This window comes from Augochlora pura, chromosome 6 (genome assembly GCF_028453695.1).
Source record: "Augochlora pura isolate Apur16 chromosome 6, APUR_v2.2.1, whole genome shotgun sequence".
In the NCBI taxonomy this organism is placed as follows: Eukaryota; Metazoa; Arthropoda; class Insecta; order Hymenoptera; family Halictidae; genus Augochlora; species Augochlora pura.
This window is the reverse complement of record NC_135777.1, coordinates 11,324,609-11,345,640: the sequence shown is the minus strand read 5'-3', so window position 1 is coordinate 11,345,640 and position 21,032 is coordinate 11,324,609. Positions and strand designations below refer to the sequence as shown.

Here is a 21,032-nt window from a genome sequence, read left to right as displayed (position 1 = left end):
TCCAGCCGGAAAGAGAGTTCGATGCGCGAATCACCCTTCGGCTCGGTGATATCTACATGAACAAAACGGATCGAGCCCATTCGCTGGAACCGGTTGCCAGGAAGAGCGCAGCATCGTCGGATAGCTTCTCCGCTCGAGATATATCCCCTACTTAGGCCGGCCACGCTCGCTCGCTCTCCTACCGCTGTAATCCTCCCGTGAGATTTATCATTAACCCGCGTTTCAGCAGATGCACTGCCAGCGAAACTCTCCGTGGCAATAACCGGGCACGCACCGGCCGCCCGATATCAACCGACAGATATCCTGCCGGGGAACGATTCGCGAATACGGTCCTTTTTCATCCACGGGCAGAATTATTCAATTTGTACACGGTCTCGTTGCCGCTTCCTTCGGGCTCCGATAGGATTACAGGTTTGTCTAGCCGCTCGCGTCGCTACGAGATGTTATTATTTAACTCTGGTTCGTACCTCCTGTCAATTTAACACTATTTTAATTCAATTCAATTTGTTACAATTCTGTTTAATTCAATTTAATTCATTTCGATTGAAATCAATTTAACTTCTCTCGTCTCAATACAATTTATTTATACTATACAGGTAAACAGCGATTTTTACAAGAACCGAAACAAAGTATAATAACCAGAATAAAGTATATTATTCTGTCGTTGTTGGGGAAATTGGTCCGAAACTTTATAACTTTGTTCTTTTCTAACGTGATGTATATGTATCTATTATTATTAGACCACGATGTATTTATGGAGTGAGTGTGTAAGCGATACGTAGCACGGTGAACAAATTTAAAGATTGAAATGTTCAAAATTATTTAACGCATCTTGCGCGGGAAGCGACTGAAGTCGTTATTATTGATTTTCTTAGTTTTTAATTTCTGACAAGTTGTTTTTATTTTTTTAAAGGGAATAAAGAAATTGTTTTTAACACAGAAACTGAAACTTTTATCAGAAGACCATAATGTTTAAAAACTACAGTTATCTTATGCAGAAGGAACTTTGCGTCCGAACTGCAAAAAATCGCCCGCTACACGGTAAGACAAGAGCAAGTGTTATTTTGCATATAAATCCATAGTATAGTTATTATTATTGAAAAAAACACGTAACGCGAAGGTGAGAATATTGGTTAAGCATAGACTCCTTGTTTTTTACGAATATGAATTTGACGTGCATGAATTTTACGAACAGAAGATGTCGTTTCTTTCTTTGTCAAGAAAGTACGTGAAATTTTGCTGCGGTAGTCAGTCAGACGTGAACATGCATAGTGTACAAAATAATAAATGTAGCACAAAAAAGCCGTTCGTCCCGCACATCGTTTCGTGCTATATGAAAAATATGAAGAGAAATATTGCGTAAATATGTTTCTTCATTTTCAATCTGGCCACTTATTATTCAATTATTTCAATAGAATTTTCGTTACCGTAAATCAGTTACGTGCCGTGCTACGCTTTCAAAATTGCAACTATTACAATATTACAACTATTACGATCCTATGGCGGTTCTGTATAAGCTCTGTATAAATACCGTATAAATTTCGTGCAATTGTTGCATAATTTCTGAAATTTTTGTTACAGCTAAAGTGTCTAGAATCCGCACATGTAAAGAAATACTTTCTATCGTGTTGTGATATTATTTCGCAAATAGTGTCAATGTAATAGGGACACGTTCGTTTGGAAAAATTAGAGCCTGGTGAGGGAGTAGTTTGAAGACAGAAGGAACAACAGCAGCCTGAAAATTCTGAGAAGCCGACGTTTAAAGCGACGTCTCCATTTTTTTAGAGAATGGTTCGTAGAATAGTGCGAGCAAAAAGACAAGAAGCCGGCGCAGAAGAACCGGGAGCGTGTCAGGGTCAGAGGTCGAGTGTTGTTCGAACAGGAGCCCCCCACCAGGGCGAAGGAGTCCCACCAATCGCAGGAAGCGCGCGTGCACAGCCGGGATGCAGGTTGCCGTTGCGCTCCTGCACCGTCGACCGCATCTGCAGCGAGTGGCCGGTGTCCGAGTTACGTTCGCGAGCTGATCCAGATTTACTGGCACCAGCCTAAAAGTCAGGACTTTCACGACACTGTTAGAGCGCTTGGACATCCGCGACCAGAAAAACTGGCCGACTGAAAAACTCGGTGCTCGCTGTTTCTTTACAACTTAATCGACGGTTGAAATTCTTGAAAAGCTCATCGCTATCGTGAGATCGACAGGTCTGAATTTATTTAAGAAGAAGGTAAGCACTTTGTAACAATGTGTGCTTGGATTAAATCATTTTCTGTATAACAATCTTCCGACGCTTATGATTTTTAAATAAAAACTCTGGAACCGGTCGAGATGACCGTCATGGTAGGTTAAGCGTTAATCTCTACACACCGGTTCGACGTTTTAAAAAACATTATCTCTGTTTACTAAAACTAAAACGATGTTTTATGGACGCATTACGCGTTGATCCACGTTGTTTGATCGTTGTCTGAGAACAATACTGATCAGCTAGATTCCTTTTGTTATTTCTGTACTTGCTCCAGCTTCTTGCCGCTAATTCCATTCGCCGTTCGACTTCGTCCACGCTAATATAACCTGACTAAATTTCATGTAACTGATAATTTCATATAACAATAATCCTACCGAACGCTCAAACGGTTTGACATGTGCTATTTTGTAAGAATTACAACAATGATTTTATCTAGACATCCGACTCAAAATACGATGATAATCTGAAAAATTTGAATGGAGAAATTTAATCGATCAGTTTCTACAAAAGTGGCTCCGTAATGCCAAAAATATTGGAACAAGAAATACCGACCCGGTTGTTTTCATCATCGCGATAGGTTTCGTGCAAAGTTTTCAGTTTCAAGCTTTTGTATTATTATCTGTCCCTGCGCGACTGCTACATTACTATTCCCTCATTTTAAAAACGAGTTATCTCATCGATCGATAGAGTTATTATTATTGTTACGATCGTTGCACGTCAAGTGTAAAAAGTGTAGGGTCGATCGCATTATGATTTCTATGACAGTGAGATCGATGACGTTAATGGCAACACCGAGGCATCGACAAGCAAAGAATATAGTCGACAAGAAGTTGGACACGAGATGTTAGCGCGAGAGTTTCAAGGCGTTAAATCACCGCGTCTCCGTAGCATCCGAGGTATCCCGAGCATCTCGACAGGCGTTTCCCCTGAGCCGGATTTATTCAGTGAATTCGAAACGGGCGGCCGGGCGGAATAGCTGAAGTTCCACGAATCGGAAAATGATTCGGAGCGGAAACGGAGACGAATTCCTCGAGGACGGCTCGCGCTGACGGCTCGCGAGAGGGAAGGTAAGTAGTGCCGTTCCTCCCCGCATTGGACAGGAGGTAAAAGGTAAGGTCGCGCGTCGTCTGTAATCTGTAAAGCGTAAAAGCGAGGCGCGTATAGCTTCGGCGGGAAACGAGAAAGGGAACGGGGCGAGGTGGGTTCCGTACCTCTGGGCCTGGCAAAGGACTTCATGGCCTTGATTCCCATTCCGGCATAAGCGTCGCCGCCGTAGTCAACGTACATGAGTGCTGTCCTCGCGTGCTCGCTGTACATGCACGACGACTCCTCGGGCCCGCTGTCATTCGCTCCGATCCGGCGCACAGATCGCGCGCGTCGCACCGTCGAGAGCCGAGTAATTCGCGTCGCGTGGATCCGCGATCGATGAACCCCGGTTGTCAGGACATCGCGGCGGCGATCCAGGCAGGTCCGGCTGGCTGGCGCGGACAGGCTTCTATCCCATGCTCGAGGCGCGGAGAGTCAACGACGCCACGCGACGGTCGCTCGTCCTGCCATCGGGCCGCCGAAGAGCACCGTCGACGACGACGACGACGGTAACGACGTTGGTTCGACGCACTGCGGTGGCCGTTGGTTCTCGATGGTCCAGAGAATTGGAAACACTGTCAGTTGCGCGCGGTTCTCCTCGAAATACTCCGGTGTCGACTCGTCGTCGGCCGAGGAACGGTTCCGGAGAGGAGCAGGTGAAACGATCCGCGAAGAAACTGGTCCGGGAGTCCGGGCTGGACGCGAGGGAGCACGAGGCTGAGAAGCGCGTGTTGCCGCGAGAGGAAGCCGGTCCCCGCGCGCGCCGTGTCCACCATGTGTTTGCTATCAATTCATAACCGCGACCCGCGGGCTATTTCCGAATACCTGCTTGCGCAACCGGCGCAACCGGCGCGACCGGCGCGGGCGGATGGAGCGGATCGAGCGGGTCGAGCGGACGGCGAGGACGAGGAAAGGGGGGACACACCACGAGACCGTGGCGGACCGTGTACCAGCGGCAGCAGGCCGGGTTGGTGAGGGGTGGGGGGTGAGAGGAGAGGTGTTCACGCGGGTGTAATAACGCGGCCGAGCTCCGAAAATACGAGGACGCTTTGCTCCGGGATGCGCTCCGGGATACGCTCCAGTTTGTCCGAGACCAGAGCCGCTTTTGCCGGTCCGGCAACGCGCACGGCGCGGCGGTGGTGGCGGCGGCGGCGGCTCGAATTTGTCGGATTCGAGGGATCTCTCGGTCGGTTGTTCGTGGTCGAGTGGCACTGGCACACACGCTTCGCACGCCGCTCTGCACGCACGTACACACCAGAGGAAACGTGAAACGGTCGCAGCACACGCGGCCTGTTCGAGAGAGACTCGTTGCTCGGCTCGGCTCGGCACGAGAGCTCGTCGCGAGACACCGCACCGCCGGATTTTTCGGAGCGGATCGAGGGATCGGACGATCGAGCGAGAGAGAGTCGGCTTCTTCGGGCGAAGCGCCACCGTCGAGCACGTACGACCGCGTTCCGCAGGTAAGTGCGTACGCAAGGAGAGAGAGACGAAGGGCAGGAACTCGCGGGAACAAGAAGAAGTAGCAGCGAGGAGAGGTAGGAGCGCGGTAGTAGAGGAAGAGTTGGCGCTCTCTCGCGCTCTATCGCTCGCGAAACGAGGTAGAAGAAGGAGGTGGAGGTGGAGGAGGAGGAGGAGGAGGAGGAGGAGGAGGAGGAGAAGGATAGGAGGATCGGCCACGATCGCGTGGTGGAGGAAAAGAACAAGAAAGGAAGACGCGCGTCGCCGCCGAGAGGGGAGCCAGAGTTTGCTCGGGCCGCCGAGGTGGGGCACGCCTGGCGGAGGTGGACGCGCGTTTATTTCTCGTCCTTCGTCAAGCTGAATCAACCAGATTCCCCGCGGTTCCTCCGTTCGCGTTCGCGTTCGCGTTCCCGTTCGCTCCGAATCTCCTCGGACAAAGATGCTCCCACCCCGAGGATGCCGTCGTTTTCTGGGAACTCGCGACGAGATCGCGGTCGCGCCGACCTGGTCCTCGATTCAATTCCGAAAAGCCAAAATCGACGAAAACGGCGTAATCCGCGAAGCGGCAGGCACCATCTGACACCATCAAAGACAAAGAGACCTCGACCGAATCGAAAGGGTGAACGGAGCGGGTACGGGGCGAGCAGGAAGAAGAGAGTGGCCGTCTCCCGGATCCCCACCAACCGCGCAGTGCACGCTCGCCTAGCCTCGCTCCTCGCTTAGTTTTATGAATGAATACTCTCCCGTCGACGCGGCAAACTCACACTGGCGTCGGTACGCTGGCGCGCGACTCTCGTCTCTCTCTCCTCCCATGATCGGCCGGTCTCGCTCGCTCCGTTCGCTCCTGTCCCCTCCCCACCGCGCCCGCTCCTCACCACGTTCATCCGTCTTTCCTCGTTCCTCTTTCCACGTTTGCGTCTCTATCGATCGCTGGCCGCTGTTCCCGTTCTCCGCTCGCCGATAAGTCCGTCCTCTACGCTCGAGCTCGCGACGCTTCCTCGCTCTTACGCTCCTACGGTTTTACGCTTTTACGCTCCGCGGTATCGCGCGCATACGTCTGTCGTCGTCCAACCGCCGGCCCCGGCCATTCATCTTGTTCGCTCGGCCACGGGGCTACGGGGCACCGGAGAGCGCAACAGAGACCGAGATCTCTCTCCTCCGTGTCTCGCCCTCCTCCGCCTCGGCCCGCTTCGGCCCGCTTCGGCCCGCTTCCACCCGCTCACGGGCCGCGGTGGTGTGAGTACGAGGTCTCGCACGCACGCGCCACACGCGCGCACCATAGCCCGCTCGCTCCTTCATTCGGTTCGCTCGAGGTTCATTCATGCCGCGCGTCTCAACCAGCTAACCTCCTCTCTATCTCTCTTTCCCCTACACCACCCCCACCCCCTCTCTCTCTTGCGCTTTCTCTATTTTCGCCCCACCGGCCGGCGATTTTCCTCTGATCGTCGCTGACGTCGCGACGCCCGTCGAAAAATACTGCGACTCGGTGGCTTAATGGCGATTTTTCTTTGACATCGCGTACCAATTTCGGCGACTTTACGATGGGACCCCCCCTGAAACGCAGGCGCTAAGATCTTGTAGCACTTTCGTGTCATCGCGACCTTTGGGGGACATTAAACTGAAATAAATGAGCGGAAGTGTCGAGAAACTTGATCGAGAACGTGTCCAAATGCCCTGAGGCGAGATTGCTCCTTTCCCTCGGACATTAACATCTTGTGTCGTGATACCGACCCTTCGATGTGAATGAGTAGGTCGGAATCACGGTGACGTAAGTCACAGTTATCCGTTGTGAGAAGCGAGGAGTGTTACTCTTTACTAAGAACGCGTGTACCGTTTACTGGCCAAATCTATTATTGAGTCAATTTCGAGCTACGTTAATCGATAGCAGCTTTATCATCGATTTCGCTTGTTTTCTTAACATTTCACCAAGCGAACTCTGTTAATTTCCTTGCGAATTACAAATTGTCCGTCCCTGGTATACGATGAGTTCGAACAAAATGACCTAACAAATCTACATCCTGTACCGTACAATAAAGTAAAAGAGGGATAGATAACGCCAAATAAAACAAGAAAAGAAAAGGAAAGAAAATTAAATGAAAGGAAATAAAAAGAAATTTTAAAAATAAAAAAAATAGAATAGAATGAATAAATTAAACTCGAAGAAAATACAATAATTCATGGAATACAAATTTTGACACATATAGATTACGTTTCCAGAGATAAGTAAAAGATCCTTGAAAATTTCACTTAAACCAGTATAATTCAAACTCGCTCAAACATGCCATAAATCTTTCACTACTGGTTAATCTGTAGAATAATTCTAAAGTTGTGAGGAGCACGAGTTACTCTGTTCTCCCTGGGAGACGTTGATGATGCGAACGACGGTCTTAGCTGCAAACGAAATCGTGACGCAAAGGGTTACAGGAGTACGGCGGTCTCCAAGTTTTTCGGTAGAGTGTAGATCGAGAATAGGATCGGTTTTATTAACAGCACAGGTCACGCTCGAGCGACGCGTACCTTTTCCAGCAGCGTGGCCAGCGGATTACGCAACGAGCGTTATTTCGCGTCTCGGCGGACCGTTTTCCCAAGAGACCGGCCCGATAGAGATCGTTGGAAGAAGTTTCATTCAGGTTTCCGAGCGGAGCGCACGGAAGTGGCCGCGTAATATTACGCAGCCCCGTTTCAGCGGGAATAATCGACGAGAACACGTAGCATTCGGCAGAGAGGCAGCGAGACGTAATTACGTGCAACGCTCGAACGCAAACACTATTTAACAACGTCAGTAATTCCTGGCTGTCCCTACTCTCCTTCGTCTCTCTCTCGCTCACTAGCTCGCTGTCTCATTCCCTTCGTCTCTATTTATCTATCTCGTGCTCTCTGTCTCTCTCTCTGCCTCTTTCCTCCACTCTCCGTCTCGCAGTTCCTCCCACTCCGTAGCTGGCGGCGTTGAAATGCGCCGGAGCCGAGGATGCTGCCGGCCGAGTGTGATTAATGTGAAACTTCTTGCTCCCGGGCAAGGCTAAAAATTTCTTACGGGACGCATTTCCGGCAGACCGGAGGACCATTCATAAAGTCGCATCGATAGCGCCTGCTGCTGCTGGCTGCTGGCAGCTTCTAAGCAGCCTCTCGACTATCTCCCGCGCCGAGGGACACGCGATTCGATCGCGATACCGATCCCCCGGCTACCGACCTATACGTTGCGCGAAAATTGGTCGCGAGATCACTGCGAGATGGCTCAAGAATTTATCGAACGTGCACATGGTTTGCTCCGCGGGCCACGAATTTGCTCTGTTCAAGTCGAAGCCAATCCGAGCTCATTATTCAGTTCGTTTCGTTCATAGGAGAAACCATTTGGTACAAGAGAAGGTAATATGAGAGGAATAATATAATTATTGTACAATATGCTGTAACGATAGATTTTGACGTCATAAGGATTGTTTTGTTGTATCTCCTTTGCGGATACCGAGTTGATATGATTGTTCATTCCATTAAAACTCGTATTACTGGGCTCGGTGCGTTCTTTTAGACTCAGTGCATAAATATTGTTACTTTAACATCTAGTTTCTGATATTTAATAAAAACTGCCTTGTGTTTTATTGAGATCTATACAAAAAATGAACGTGTTTAGAAAATGTATCGTAAAAGAATATAGCGAAGAAAATTAACAAACAAAAATATAAACGATCCACATTTTTTTTTCAAAATGTTCCTCTATTCGAGTGTTAATAAAATTTCGAGGTCCGGATTACTTTATGTACGATTAATATATCGATAATTCTTCTGCTGTCACGTGTGCGATGTTATGCGACCAGAATTGTGTTAAAAGCAGGAACAGAGCGGGCGTTCGAAGTAGAAACGTGGATGCTAAGTCGCGTAAAATCTGCCGTATTTGCATAGATAAAGGACGATTTCGCCAGGTCGATGCTCGTGGAAAGTTCCGGCGAAGGAGGCGTGGCGTTATCGCGTAGAGCGTCCAATTAACGATCCACAACGGTCCTCTCCCGCAAGAAAATGCGATCGAGCGGATTAAAAAGCGACGTCGCCGACCGAGGCAGCCGACGATTATCGTCGCAATTATATTTTACTGCTGCCCACAAAGTTACGTTTGCATCCGAATCCACGGCTCTAAACTCTGGAGTATCGCGGTTTACAACCGGTTGCGCGGCGTTCGAATCGATAAATTAAACGGGAAGTTTGTCCGGGCTCAATCCTGCTTCCTAATCGTGGGCAACAGGTGCGACTCGCTCCGTGGACGATAAATTCTGTGGCTCCGGGGAGGAACGTCGCCGGTCACATGTTTTCACTTCCGAGATATTGTCGCTTAAACTTCTGGTCACCAACGCTACACGTGTTAGTAGTCTTTCGGATTCCATAATTCCTTTTGAATCGATAGAAATTATTTTCGCGACGTTTCTTCCGGTAAATACGTAAATCTTATGTGCTACACTTCAATCAACGTGTTCACGCAAGTTGTTTGAAATGGTGACCTACGGCGCTTTTCCGCAACCCCTTGTCCCATAACATTCTATAAGATTCGTTATGAACAGTTTAAACATAATCTAATAAATATGTACCTTATTCGCATTTCTCAGATTGAAATTATATAATAAATATAATATAATAAATATAACGAATATAATATAATGAATATAATGTAACGAATATAATGTGATAAATATAATATAGTAAATATATAAGACGTATAAATTTTCTCTCTGACGTAGGAACTGATTAATAGCTGCGAAACAAAGTTATAGTACACGAGGATAAAGACATAAAATACGCGATTCAGTGAAGAACGTACGGCAAGGTTTCCTCCTCGACAAGTCGAGAATTTGGCCGGTCAGATCGTCACAGTGTCGAGAGAGATACCCGAGGCTGGTCGGGGTGCCCGACTTTTCCGACGGTGTATTATTAAACGAGCAGCGACAGGTTGTTCCGATTTTTTTTTTTATTTCCCGATCGAACTGGTTCTATGTTTACACTATCGGCCGTGGGAACCAATTCGACCGCGATACTTTCCTACCCACGCGGAATTTCTTCGAGTCCGATCGCGATACAGAAATCTGATTAAAAACGAGCGGGGCTGCCTGTCGCGCGACTTTGCTAAATCCGACGAAAACCGCGAGTCGAGAGCTTGGCGGCCTCTGTCGGGTACGAATTTTGAAATTGCTCCGTCTATATTCATTACATATCTCATCGTCCCCCTTTCCTCTATTCTTCTATATTTTCTTACATCTATCCTTATTTTCACTGTTGCTATTGTTTTTCTTTTTCTATATTTACCTTAATTCATTTATATGTACCGATAAACATCGATTTTTACGATAAGGAAGAACATCATATTGCGACTGAAAGAGAATTAACAGTTTACATAAATAATTTATGTAAATACGTTTTGAATTTTGCTGTATCGGCTGCGAATATGTTAGTTTTATCGCTGTTGTTAACAAATTATATTATATTATAGATATTGTAGTAAGATATATTACATTACAACTATTGTATTAAAATATTATATTATGAAATAAATACTACGTCCTTGCAACTCTTTTACAATTACTGAACCGACGAAAATTCATAGGTTTATACTAAAATTGAGAAGTTGCAACTTAAGATATTAAAAACCTAAAAAGAACTTAAAGATGTCGACGTATTATTTTCACTTATTGCATCAAAATAATTAAAGAAAGCGAGCACATACTATTTAGTTTCTACTCTTAGCAGCCGATTCTTATTCTAAACAAATTCCGTGGTTTAATAATTACTACTCGCACACGGTTGCATTTACGTCGCCTGTGTTACAATGGTTAATCCCGTTCACGCATACAAATAAACAACGTTTTATTGCAATTATAAAGTTCCCTGCGGAAATAACCGGCGAGTTCTGGTGAGTTCCGGCGTGCTCCCCGAGAAGGCCGCGTGTAAGTACCTGGTCCGGAGCGTGGCGCGGATATATTATTCGCCCGCGGATGACCGAGAACCCGGAAGACAGCGCGCGAGAAAATCGTAACCGTCGATCAAGAGCCGTGGATATTAATAAAGGCGGAAGGGCGAGGAACGGGGAGGGAATGGAGCGCGCGAGAAAGAGAGAGAGAGAGAGAGAGAGAGAGAGAGAGAGAGCGGAAGAGAAGCAACAAGAAAGGGGCGACGGCTAGCCAGATTGCTTCTCTATGGAGAACCACCGGGATTACGAGGAATAATAAGTCGAGAGGTGTGCGAACAGGGAAGATACGACACGGGATGATAAAGGAGTACAGGGAAGAAGGCGCGAGAGAAACGTGGGGCGAGAGAGATTACAGAGAGAAGAGACGTGATAATGGGGAGAGAGGTGACAGAGAGAAGAGACATGATAGCGGGGAGAGAGGTGACCGAGAGAAGAGAAACAAGGGAAACAGAATTGAAATAATAGAGACGAGAGAGAAATGGGAGAGATAAGAGAAAAATGAGAGAGATGAGAGAGAAACGAGAGAGATGAGAGACATATTAGAGATAAGAGTGACGTAAGAGAGGTGATAAGGAGAAGAGAGAAAAGGGAACAGAATTGAAATAATAGAGACGAGAGAGAAATGGGGGAGATGAGAGAGATAAAAAAAAGAAGAGACATAGAAGAGATAGAGCGAAGAGAGGATGATGGCCGCAAGGAGGGAGGAATCTCGCGTACCACTAGCCTTGTCCGGCCAACACCTATGGTGTTCGAGAGAAATTGGAGAGAAACAGAAAGAGAAACAGAAAGAGAAAGAGAGAGAGAATTAGGACAAGACAGAGAGAGAAAGAGGAGAAGAGAGAGAGAGAGAGAGAGAGAATCTGTGCTCTGTTGGAAGCACTGATACAGAGCAGAAGCTGCTGCTGTTGCTGCCGCACGGTGTTGTACGCCTCGCCGAAGGCTGGGCAGGTTTTTGCCCCGTTTTTTACACCGTTTATTATAACTAGGAAGCTGCTGTCGGACAAGATACGCTCGGCTCCACTCGCCCCACGATCCCTCGCAACAGTTATTCCACATTTTCGGCGGGCTACGCGTCCAGGTGTTTCTCCAGCTACTCGCGACCCTCGCTATGAATATCGTTCGAGTACGATGGCTTGTATAGCTCAACGAAGCTGGTGCTCGTAGATTTTGTGGCGCCACACCGCGTTCATACGCTTCTCTGTCATTTTCAAGGTCATCTACCTATTTCCTTTAATTCAATTTCATTCATTTATGTGTACTGACAAAGTTATACGAATACAAGCCACCCTATTTTTACAACACAGAACGAAAAGATATGATATTTAGAGCGACAGAGAATCGGCGAATTAAGAGATTATACAGACCCAATAAGCAGAATTTGCAGTTTTGCCAGTGAAAACTCACCGAAGACCTTTCGAGCTGATTTTCTTCCTTTAGAAACCGAATCTGTAATTTACGAGCAATTTTTTATTTTGTTACGCATTTCGTCTCGCACGTTTTTGCAACATGTAGTTCTGTTACACTTCTTTCTGTTCCTGTATATTCTGTTCTTTATCGCAACCGAACAGATCTCTTGTATGATTGTCTTCAATACGATTTCTTGATTTCTAGTATTTTTCTCGTACAACGAATTTCATTTCAAGTTTACGTTTATTTTGCTTCAAGTTTACCTTTCGCTTACTTTACAATCTTTTTTCAGCTTCAAAAGGTATACTTTCTATATTTCTCATATTTGTTTATAGATACGTATTTCGTATGGAATACGCAAGTAAATCGAATGAAATTAAAACAAATAACGAAACGGAACAGCGTTGGTCTCTAGAAGAGCGAATACGGTCGCTTCGATATCGAGAAACAAACGGGACATCGAACGACGTCCCGGATCGATATGCTAAAACGGATGCAGCGATGGAGGATGTGCATTCGACGGGATGCTATCGAAGCAGTGAGTTTAACGCAGGATGGAGCCGGTGCTTGTGGATTCGCAATTGATTCGCATAGGTGGCAGCCGGCGCGCTCCTCTTTGGTCTGTTTCTGGCGTTTTCGCGGGGGGGAAATAGGCAATAATTCTAGGGGAATGAGAGGGCAAAAGGACGATAAGAGAAGGAAACGGGGAGGAACGACGGAAGAAGCCTCCTAGCGAGAACAGCTATCGCGTTACGAACTCGTGAAAAAAAGGGAGACGAGTGTTTGAAAGAGGCGCGCGACCGTGAGCGGGGCGTGTAGTTAACGGAGGCGGGATGGATAGCGTGAGAACGCATAAACTTATAAGGCACGAAAGAGAGTCCGAGGACGGGAGGATACAGAGGCGAACGAGGCGAACGAGGCGAACGGGGCGAAGAAGACACGGGGAGGAGGGAGGGGCGAGCAGGCTGGCTCCTTTCCTCGCCGGTGGAAACTGCTCCTTACAAGAGCCATAGGATAGCCTATCCGTAACACGTCGTTTCCTCCCGGAGAGCCTTTATACCTATCTTTTTCGCTCATTTGCCTCACGTTTTTGGTTTTGCTCCTTTTTCACCCGCGATCGACCTTTTCTCGAACAACTACTAGCTGCCTCGCCGCGAACAGAAGTCACTCCAGAATTTTAGAGGAGCCGGTCATTCCAATTTTTTCTCAAAGTTTCGTGTGATTCGATTCAGTAGCACTCTTCGTTATTAACAGCGATTCCTGGCGTGTCAATTCGTTTTTAACTCTCGCCGCTCTAACCGGCGGTAATACTGCCAAGCTCAACCCCTTGCATTCCGCTGTCATCGGCGAGGCGACACTGAATTATTAATCCTTTGCACTCGAAACCATTTTAACTGGACATTCAAAGTAGTTTCTCTCATCTACAATTTTATGCATATGAAAGTCGATCCTCGCGACTTATACGAACGTTTTTACACTATTGATAGCTTTCCAAATATAAACAAATATGATGATATAAAAATTATTCTCGGACTTGATGTAACAATTTTTGTGACGCCTCAAGATCGCTATACGAGAGCAAAGAGTCAACGTTGTCAGTTAGTCATAAAAAATTCAATAAGTAAAAATACAAAATCTTTTATTTTTTAATTAGAAAAAGCTTCAGAATTTAAAGCGTTGAGCCAGTGTTTCAGCGTTAAACCAATTGTCCTACTCTTTTCAAGTGCCAACGTTTTCCATGCGCTAATAAGATTTCTCAGGTCACACATTTATTCTTACAATCTTTGGCATTGCCCTCCCATTAACTCGCATTATCGTTTCAATCAATAATTATGGGCTAACAATCGATCTATTTTCCGATTCGTTGAATCTGTTCTGTAGATCTATTTCACGAGCATGCATTTCTATTTCACACACCCGTACAATAATCGAAGTAAACTAATGGTCTTCTCCTCGCGTTTACGAATAAAACAAAGAAAATCGTGAATTTCCATACATTTTCGAAGTCTGTAGAGAGGGATCGGAAGCCACGGAGAGACGAGGAACGCTCTGGGACTGGTTTCTAGAAGCGGAAACGGAACGAGCTGTGTAATTTCGAGGCCGAGCCACGGTTACGGTCGAATCCGGACCGTCCGATTAATTAAAAGAAGGAGCCACGGACAAAAGCACGGCTGGTTCGTCAGCCAGAAAGTTCGGCCTGGCCAGAAATCACGGTCCCCACGAAATCGTGCAGAAAACCGGAGCGGAAGCATTAACGAGAAGAAGTCACGGTTACGTGGCCGTGGGCCATGCGCTCTCGCGCTCGGGGTTACCGGAAGTCGAGTGACCGTAGCGGGGCAGGTGAGCTGCTCGATCCCTCGATCCTCCTCCCATATCTCTCTCACTCTCTCTCTCTCCTGTCCACTGGTTGTGTGCGCGCTGCGAAAGAAAGAAAAATGGAAGGAGAGCCCGTAAAGGAAGTGACGTCGCACCATGAGCGAGCGAGCGAGCGAGCGAGCAGGCGAACGAGCGAGCGAGAAGCGAGACTCGTTCACGCGGCGACGGGAGAAGGTGGTGTGGTGCGCGCTCCACCTTCTATCACCTAGGAAAACAGGGCATAACTCTTTCCTGTGCCGCCGCCGCTTCTCGCGTTCGACAATGGAGATTGCAGGCGAATCGATGGGATTCAGGCGAACCGCCGCGGTGCTCTACTTCGATCGAGATTTTACCGCAATATCGATCTTTCCGCGCGTCGACTTTCCCAGTGGGCCATGTTGGGGATCCAATCGCGTACCCCGCCAAATGCGCACGAACCCAAGGTGCCACTGCGAGTGCAGCGATGCAGATTTCCCTATGGGGGACATCTTCGACGGTCGGACACGTGGGACGATCTCCTTCGCGACCGTTTACCGCTTACTACCACGTTTTTTTTCTGTGCATACTGTCATTTGGTGCAATTCGACCGCGAATTTTATGCATTTGCAACAGAAACGAATGACTCAAGTGCAGAGTGAAGAAAAACATTTGCAGTACTTGAGAATATTGTTGCATTGCTGTTAACACTTTGCCGACCGGTAATCTACAAATCAGTCATGGCAATCAATAATTTGCTATCTATTACCGAGGTATTATTGTATCATTTTTAAAATATTAGATACCTTCCGTGGTGAATAAAATAAATAAAATAGATAATATAAATAAATGTTAATTAATGCTAATATTATGAGAATATAAAAAAGTTTACGGCTAAATGACCGGTTGGTAAAGTGTTAACTTATTAGAATGATTAAGAAAGGTGATAAATGATTATGTAGTTCCTACATGTCCTGATTAACGAGGACAATATTTATTTTGCATAAAAATCGGCAGCCTAGTTATAATAGACGAGAACTTCATAAAATCAACTAATACTGGCTCAGTTGTCTAAATAGAATTGATTGTAAATCAATTAATTAGTGATTTTTAATATTATTTGTTACACCAAAGAGTCTAGGTTCTGTATTTGTGAAGAGATTGTAAATACCGCTTATTATACTATTGCAATTACACTGTGATTTTTATGTAAAATAAAAGGTATCTACATCAATAGCAAGAAATAGGAAAACTAGTAAAGAGTTCATTCCTTTTTGCAATACGACATTTCTCAATTCTTCGAGTCCCTCTGCTATTTGAAATTGAAACGATTCGTTGATGCCACAAACCACGTGATATCCGCCGTCTATGTTCTTGGTTCTACTTTGCAACGCGTACAATTCACACCTATTCAAGATCAGGCAGTCTTCGATCAAGATATCTCCGGAAAAGATCTTTCAGCCCGCGATGACGAGACGATATCGCTACATTTTGGCAGGCGATTGTACTTTTCGGAGGGCCGACAAATTTGTTGGGAAAAACGGAGTCGTTCCAGGTGGTAGAGAGCTCGGGGGCAGAGATCGCTTCGGGATCCTCGCGTAATCGCGAAACGGTCGCGCAACGTTCCGCGAATCGCTGCGGGAGGTGTAACGCGTGAAATCACCGAAGGACGCTCGCTTTCTCGCGGAGACTTTCGGCGGGATTGTGGCGAGGGACGGTCGCGCGAGCGCAGTCGAACGATTGTCCTAACGACACAACGACAGTTTTCTCTCGCAACTCGGCCGATTATTGCGGCACGTCGGAACGCGGCTCGTTGCGTGAAAGTCCGCCGTCCGTCCGCCCGTGCACGCGAGAGAGAGAGAACGCAAGAGAGAACGTGAAAGAATACGGGAGAGAACGCGAGAGAACGCGAGAGAGAACTCGGGAGAGCGCGGGAGAGAATGCGAGGGAGACCGAGAGGGAGAACTGTGAGAAGAGGAGTCGTCGGGGGTCGAGGGGGAAGAGTGGAAGGAGGAGGAGGAGGAAAGGGAGGAGGCCGAGGGAGAGGGAGGGAGAGGAAGGGAGAGAAGAGGCGACAGTTTCCGGTCTCCCTGAACACTCGTTCGCTCCGTGGCCTCTATCCTCGTGTGCTCGCCGCGAGCATTTGGCAAGCCACTTTTCCAATGCCCTTTCCGATCGACCGACACTCCGTGATTAGCCTGTCTCGACGCGCTTGCCGTCGCTGTGCCTGTCGCGCCGCACTCGCACACCATGCTTCCGAATTCTCTCAAAATCATCGCCGGTCGTACCATCCGATGTACGTAAATGTTGCCGATTCTGCCGAATCGTTCGATCGACACGATCCGAATGAAATGAAAACAATTTTCTTGAACCGTCGGACTGCGATTACGGGGTCATTCTGTTCCAGCACGCTTACACTTTAATTTCATTTAATTCATTTACACGTTCGAGTAAACGTTCAGTTTTACAATGAAAACGGAAGCATCATTTACTTTAATTGGTGAACAGTTATCAACGAATCGGGTAAACGGTTTATTAAAACTTGAATACGCCGATCTTATCACTACTGTTCTTAATTAATGTTATAGGTCATTAAGTATGAAACGCATTGATTTTATAGGCGAATTATATATAGAGTAAAGTATTTCATACCTAATGATCCCATATATGTCCTGCGAAACGGGTCAGTCGAACCAAATTTCGTTGAGTGCTGTTAGAATATGTTGAAGTTTTTAGTTGGAGTGATCGCTGCTGTTTCACGAAGGCAATTTCACTGATGTAAATACTTCCAGCGAAGAAAAATTTAGTTCTACAAACGACAATTTATGATACATTTATTTTTCATTGAATTTAATATGACTTCATTTTATCTCGCCTTGCTTTATCATTTTACGAACAATACAAACATATTTCTCTGGTAAACTGGTATTTTGCTAAGCAATTGTCAATAAATAAATAAGCATAGCCATATGTTGCGGTAAAATTACAGGAACACGCGATAGACAACAAACACAAAAAGAGAATTTTGACCTGTTGGTGCCTCGAATCGCGACAGTGCGCGGGGGCCGCAGGTAGAACACCGCGCGATGAATAATGCACAGAAGCGGATTATCCTCGAAACGAGTTCTCCGCTTAACTCCCACGCGCCCCGACTACCTTGAGACAGGTGTTCTATGCGTGCACCCGATAACCGATAAAGCTCGTTGCTCCGGCTATCACCTCGAATACGAGAAACGTGTCACGGGACGCTCCCACAGCACGCTTCTTCGCGCGGTTCGACTACGAGAGTTTCCGGTTCTCGAACCGATCGATTTCGCAAAGAAAGAACGAAAAGGAGAGAGAGAGAGAGAGAGAGAGAGAGAGAGAAAGAGAGGAAGAGAGAGAAAGAGCAGGAGAAAATTACGCAGGATGATCTCGCGGGTTTCGAAAGCGGAAAAGGGCGACGAGCCTGGCCCCGCTAAATGCCACGAGCAATTAAACCATTCTGTCGATTAATTACCGCCGATTGGATTCGACGAATCCGCATGATTGATCGACTTTATCGGCGCGCGACAAACGAGTCGACGCTTTGTCCGTGTCTCAGGATCTCTCCTCCCTTATCTACCTTGTCGATCGTCGAAAGCGAGATCCGCCGATCGGACAATCGGACGATCCCGGTACCTCCCTTCGTTTTTTGCAGCGACGCGGAACGTCGCCGACCATATCATTTCCTAATCGAATCCGACGCGACTTTCGTGGGATCGTTGCGCAATCGCAAACAACGCGAAAGAAAAAGCCACCTGTGTCGATCATTCGCATCGCGCTACAGGGCGGCAACCACCCAAATCGATAAAAAAACAATCTGTGACAGAAATCATATATTTATATCGATTTCTTCGATTTTTTGCGATAAGAATTTATACGTGTACAACATCACAATTTGCACGATATCTATTGTCGAATTAAATCAATGTATATGTTATTCTGACTGATTATCGAAATGATTGTCCTATTTGCAAATAATGTTTTTGCAAGCTCTATCATTCATTCAAGTACGATGCAGCTGTATGAATATAACAAGTATTTATACGACTTCCAATTTATAGAATAAAAATATAAGCTTCTACGTCTTTAATTCGATACAGATTTGTATGACGGACAATCATTTCGATGCAGACGAAGTATTCCGGAATGTAGAGGATATTTCTCTGATTTAATCGATAACGATAATAATTTTTAAACAAAAGTGTAATTACAAAACACACTTATCGAATGCACAAATACCAAGCCAATTGAGAATTCATTCGACTGAAGACTCGAAAGCACGCTTTGAAATTTTGCTAAATATAGTTTAGGCAGTAAATCAAAATATTACATTTCAGTCATCTGGAGATGAACTTCTTTAACACCGCGTCACCGCGGTTAATAGTTAACAAGAACAACAATAGATTATACCACATTGTGATTCAAACGTTTAGTAAACTACATTTATTTTTCCTCCTGATTTTCACCGCACTTTCGGAGTGTTTTATCTTTATTTATATGACTTTTTGTTTATTTATTTATTAGCTCATCGTGTACATGATACGAGATGGATCCTTTGTCCATCCAATGATAATGATAATGATAATGATAATAGTAATCTGCGATGCCTTTCAGAATACAGTGTGTGCAGCCCCTCGCCAGCGCGCGGCGATACGATTCATGATTTCAAAAATTGCTGTTACCCATCGTTCTAATCCGTTTCGTCCGATATTTTTCGGCAAGGGTAGCAGTTCCCACGATCCACCCGAAAATCTCGTCGTCGAGATCTCGATCGTCGATTCTTGTAAATTAGTACGAGGAATCGACGGGCCAACAAGGCGGACGGCGCCGTCTCGTTTTAATTTCAGGACCGAAGTCGAGAGAGGGGGGGGCAAGGAAAAGGAAGAAGAGGCGAGACGAGCGCGAGCGAGCGGGCGACCGCGAGAAAGAGAGAGGGAGCGCGCGAGAGAGAAGGGAGAGGGGGCACGTAGTAAGCGTAGTAAGACACGACCGGAAGTTCGAAAGGGGAAGCCCCTCGTGGAGGCCGGGGAACTGGAAACGGCCGAATGCTCGTCACGAGCCTCGCCGGCCGCCCCGAACAAACCCAGCCAGAAAGAAAGAGAAGCCAACGAGAGAGACAAAGAGAGAGAGAGAGAGCGAGAGAGAGAGAGAGAGAGAGAAAGAGAGGGGAAGTAGAGAGAAAGAGTGAGAGCATCGGAGAGAGATCGAGAGCGGTCTCGGAGCGAGGCTCGAGGGAGAAAAACGAGCAAACGAGAAAACGAAAGGATTTTACGGGCAGAGGCTGCTAAACGAGCTGCGGATCAAAGGGCGGCGTATTAATTGATATTAATTGCTGCTCGGCCTCTCGGCTACGCTCGTCGAACAGGACGAGCCACTCTCCCTCTCTCTCTCTCTCTCTCTCGGTCTTCTGCTTTTCTGGAAAGATAATCATCCTCGACAGAAATAGCTCCTCCAGCGACCTATATAAGTACGCTTCGGTCCCCGCAAATCATCTTCGATCCTCGAGCGATCGTGTCGCGTTGCTCGAAGCTAATGTCTACTCTGTCTGGCAGGGGTCCGGCGACGAATCGCCGATAAATCGTCGATAAATCGTCGAGGAGTCGCGCGTGTCCGGCTACACGGATACAGCCGTGTACAACACGATCAATTAACAATCCCTGGACACGGCGTCGCAGTCCCCATAAAAAACAAGCACAAAGAGGAAAACGACCGGGAGAAGGTGGATGCGGTGGAGGAGGAGGAGGAGGGGGAGAAAGTCCTGCACGCCTCCGAAATATGTAACCGACACTTCGGGAAGACGTTGTTTCTCGCAACGAAGACACTGCACAGTGCACAGTGTACTCTAACACAAGGCAGTGTACATACGTCGGTTCGACAAAAGCCCGACGAGAGAACACGATCATGCGGCCAACACAGTGGGAGTATGTCCAAGAATGAGTAATACGGAGAGAACACATACACGCAGAGAGAGAGAGAGAGAGAGAGAGAGAGAGAGAACGAGAGAGGGGTATAGAGGGGGACACAAAGGGCCCGGTGTCGAGGGAGAAGGAGCACTAATGAATGACTACAAAAGGAACAGGTACAGAAAGAAAGACGGAGAGATGGACGGTACGAGAGAGAAAGAGAGAGAGAGAGAGAGAGAGACGGAAGCAGTGAATGAACGCCGGGGAAAGAGAGTCCGCGAGCTCTTCGCGCGGGAGAGATAGAGAGACGGAGCGAGGTAAGCCGACGGTAGCACGCACGCCAAGGGGATAAGGGACGTCACACGAGGGTGAGCCAGCACGGAGAGGAGAGTTATTTTGGTGCGTGTATCGAAATCAGAATGCAACAAGTGACACATGCGTGCCTCTACTGCCGTGGCCAGAAACATTGCTTAAATCTCCAGGCCGACTCCCCTACGCCCTACGCCCCGTGCAACGAACATACGCTTCTAACTTTAGATCCGCCATCGGGAACTTGACAGACTCGGCCTCCGCTTTGACACGCTTCCCTTCCCATCCCTTTCTATCCCTTTCCTTTCCTTTCCTCTCCTTCCCGTC

General features: G+C 47.0%; 1 protein-coding gene across 6 annotated transcripts in view; it reads right to left on the bottom strand.

Moving 5' to 3' along the window:
- Positions 1–21,032, bottom strand: part of Pnt (ETS transcription factor pointed) — a 188,590-nt gene that overhangs the window by 68,443 nt on the left and 99,115 nt on the right. Inside the window, exon 1 of one of the 6 annotated variants that reach the window (XM_078182605.1) lies at positions 3,452–3,829. The exons of 4 other annotated variants lie outside the window; for them this stretch is intronic. In XM_078182605.1, the coding sequence (XP_078038731.1) occupies positions 3,452–3,557 (106 nt within the window). In that variant the 5' untranslated portion in view covers positions 3,558–3,829. Of the gene's footprint in view, positions 1–3,115; positions 3,307–3,451; positions 3,830–21,032 lie in introns of those variants that run through there. One more of the 6 variants, XM_078182608.1, reaches the window with a different exon arrangement.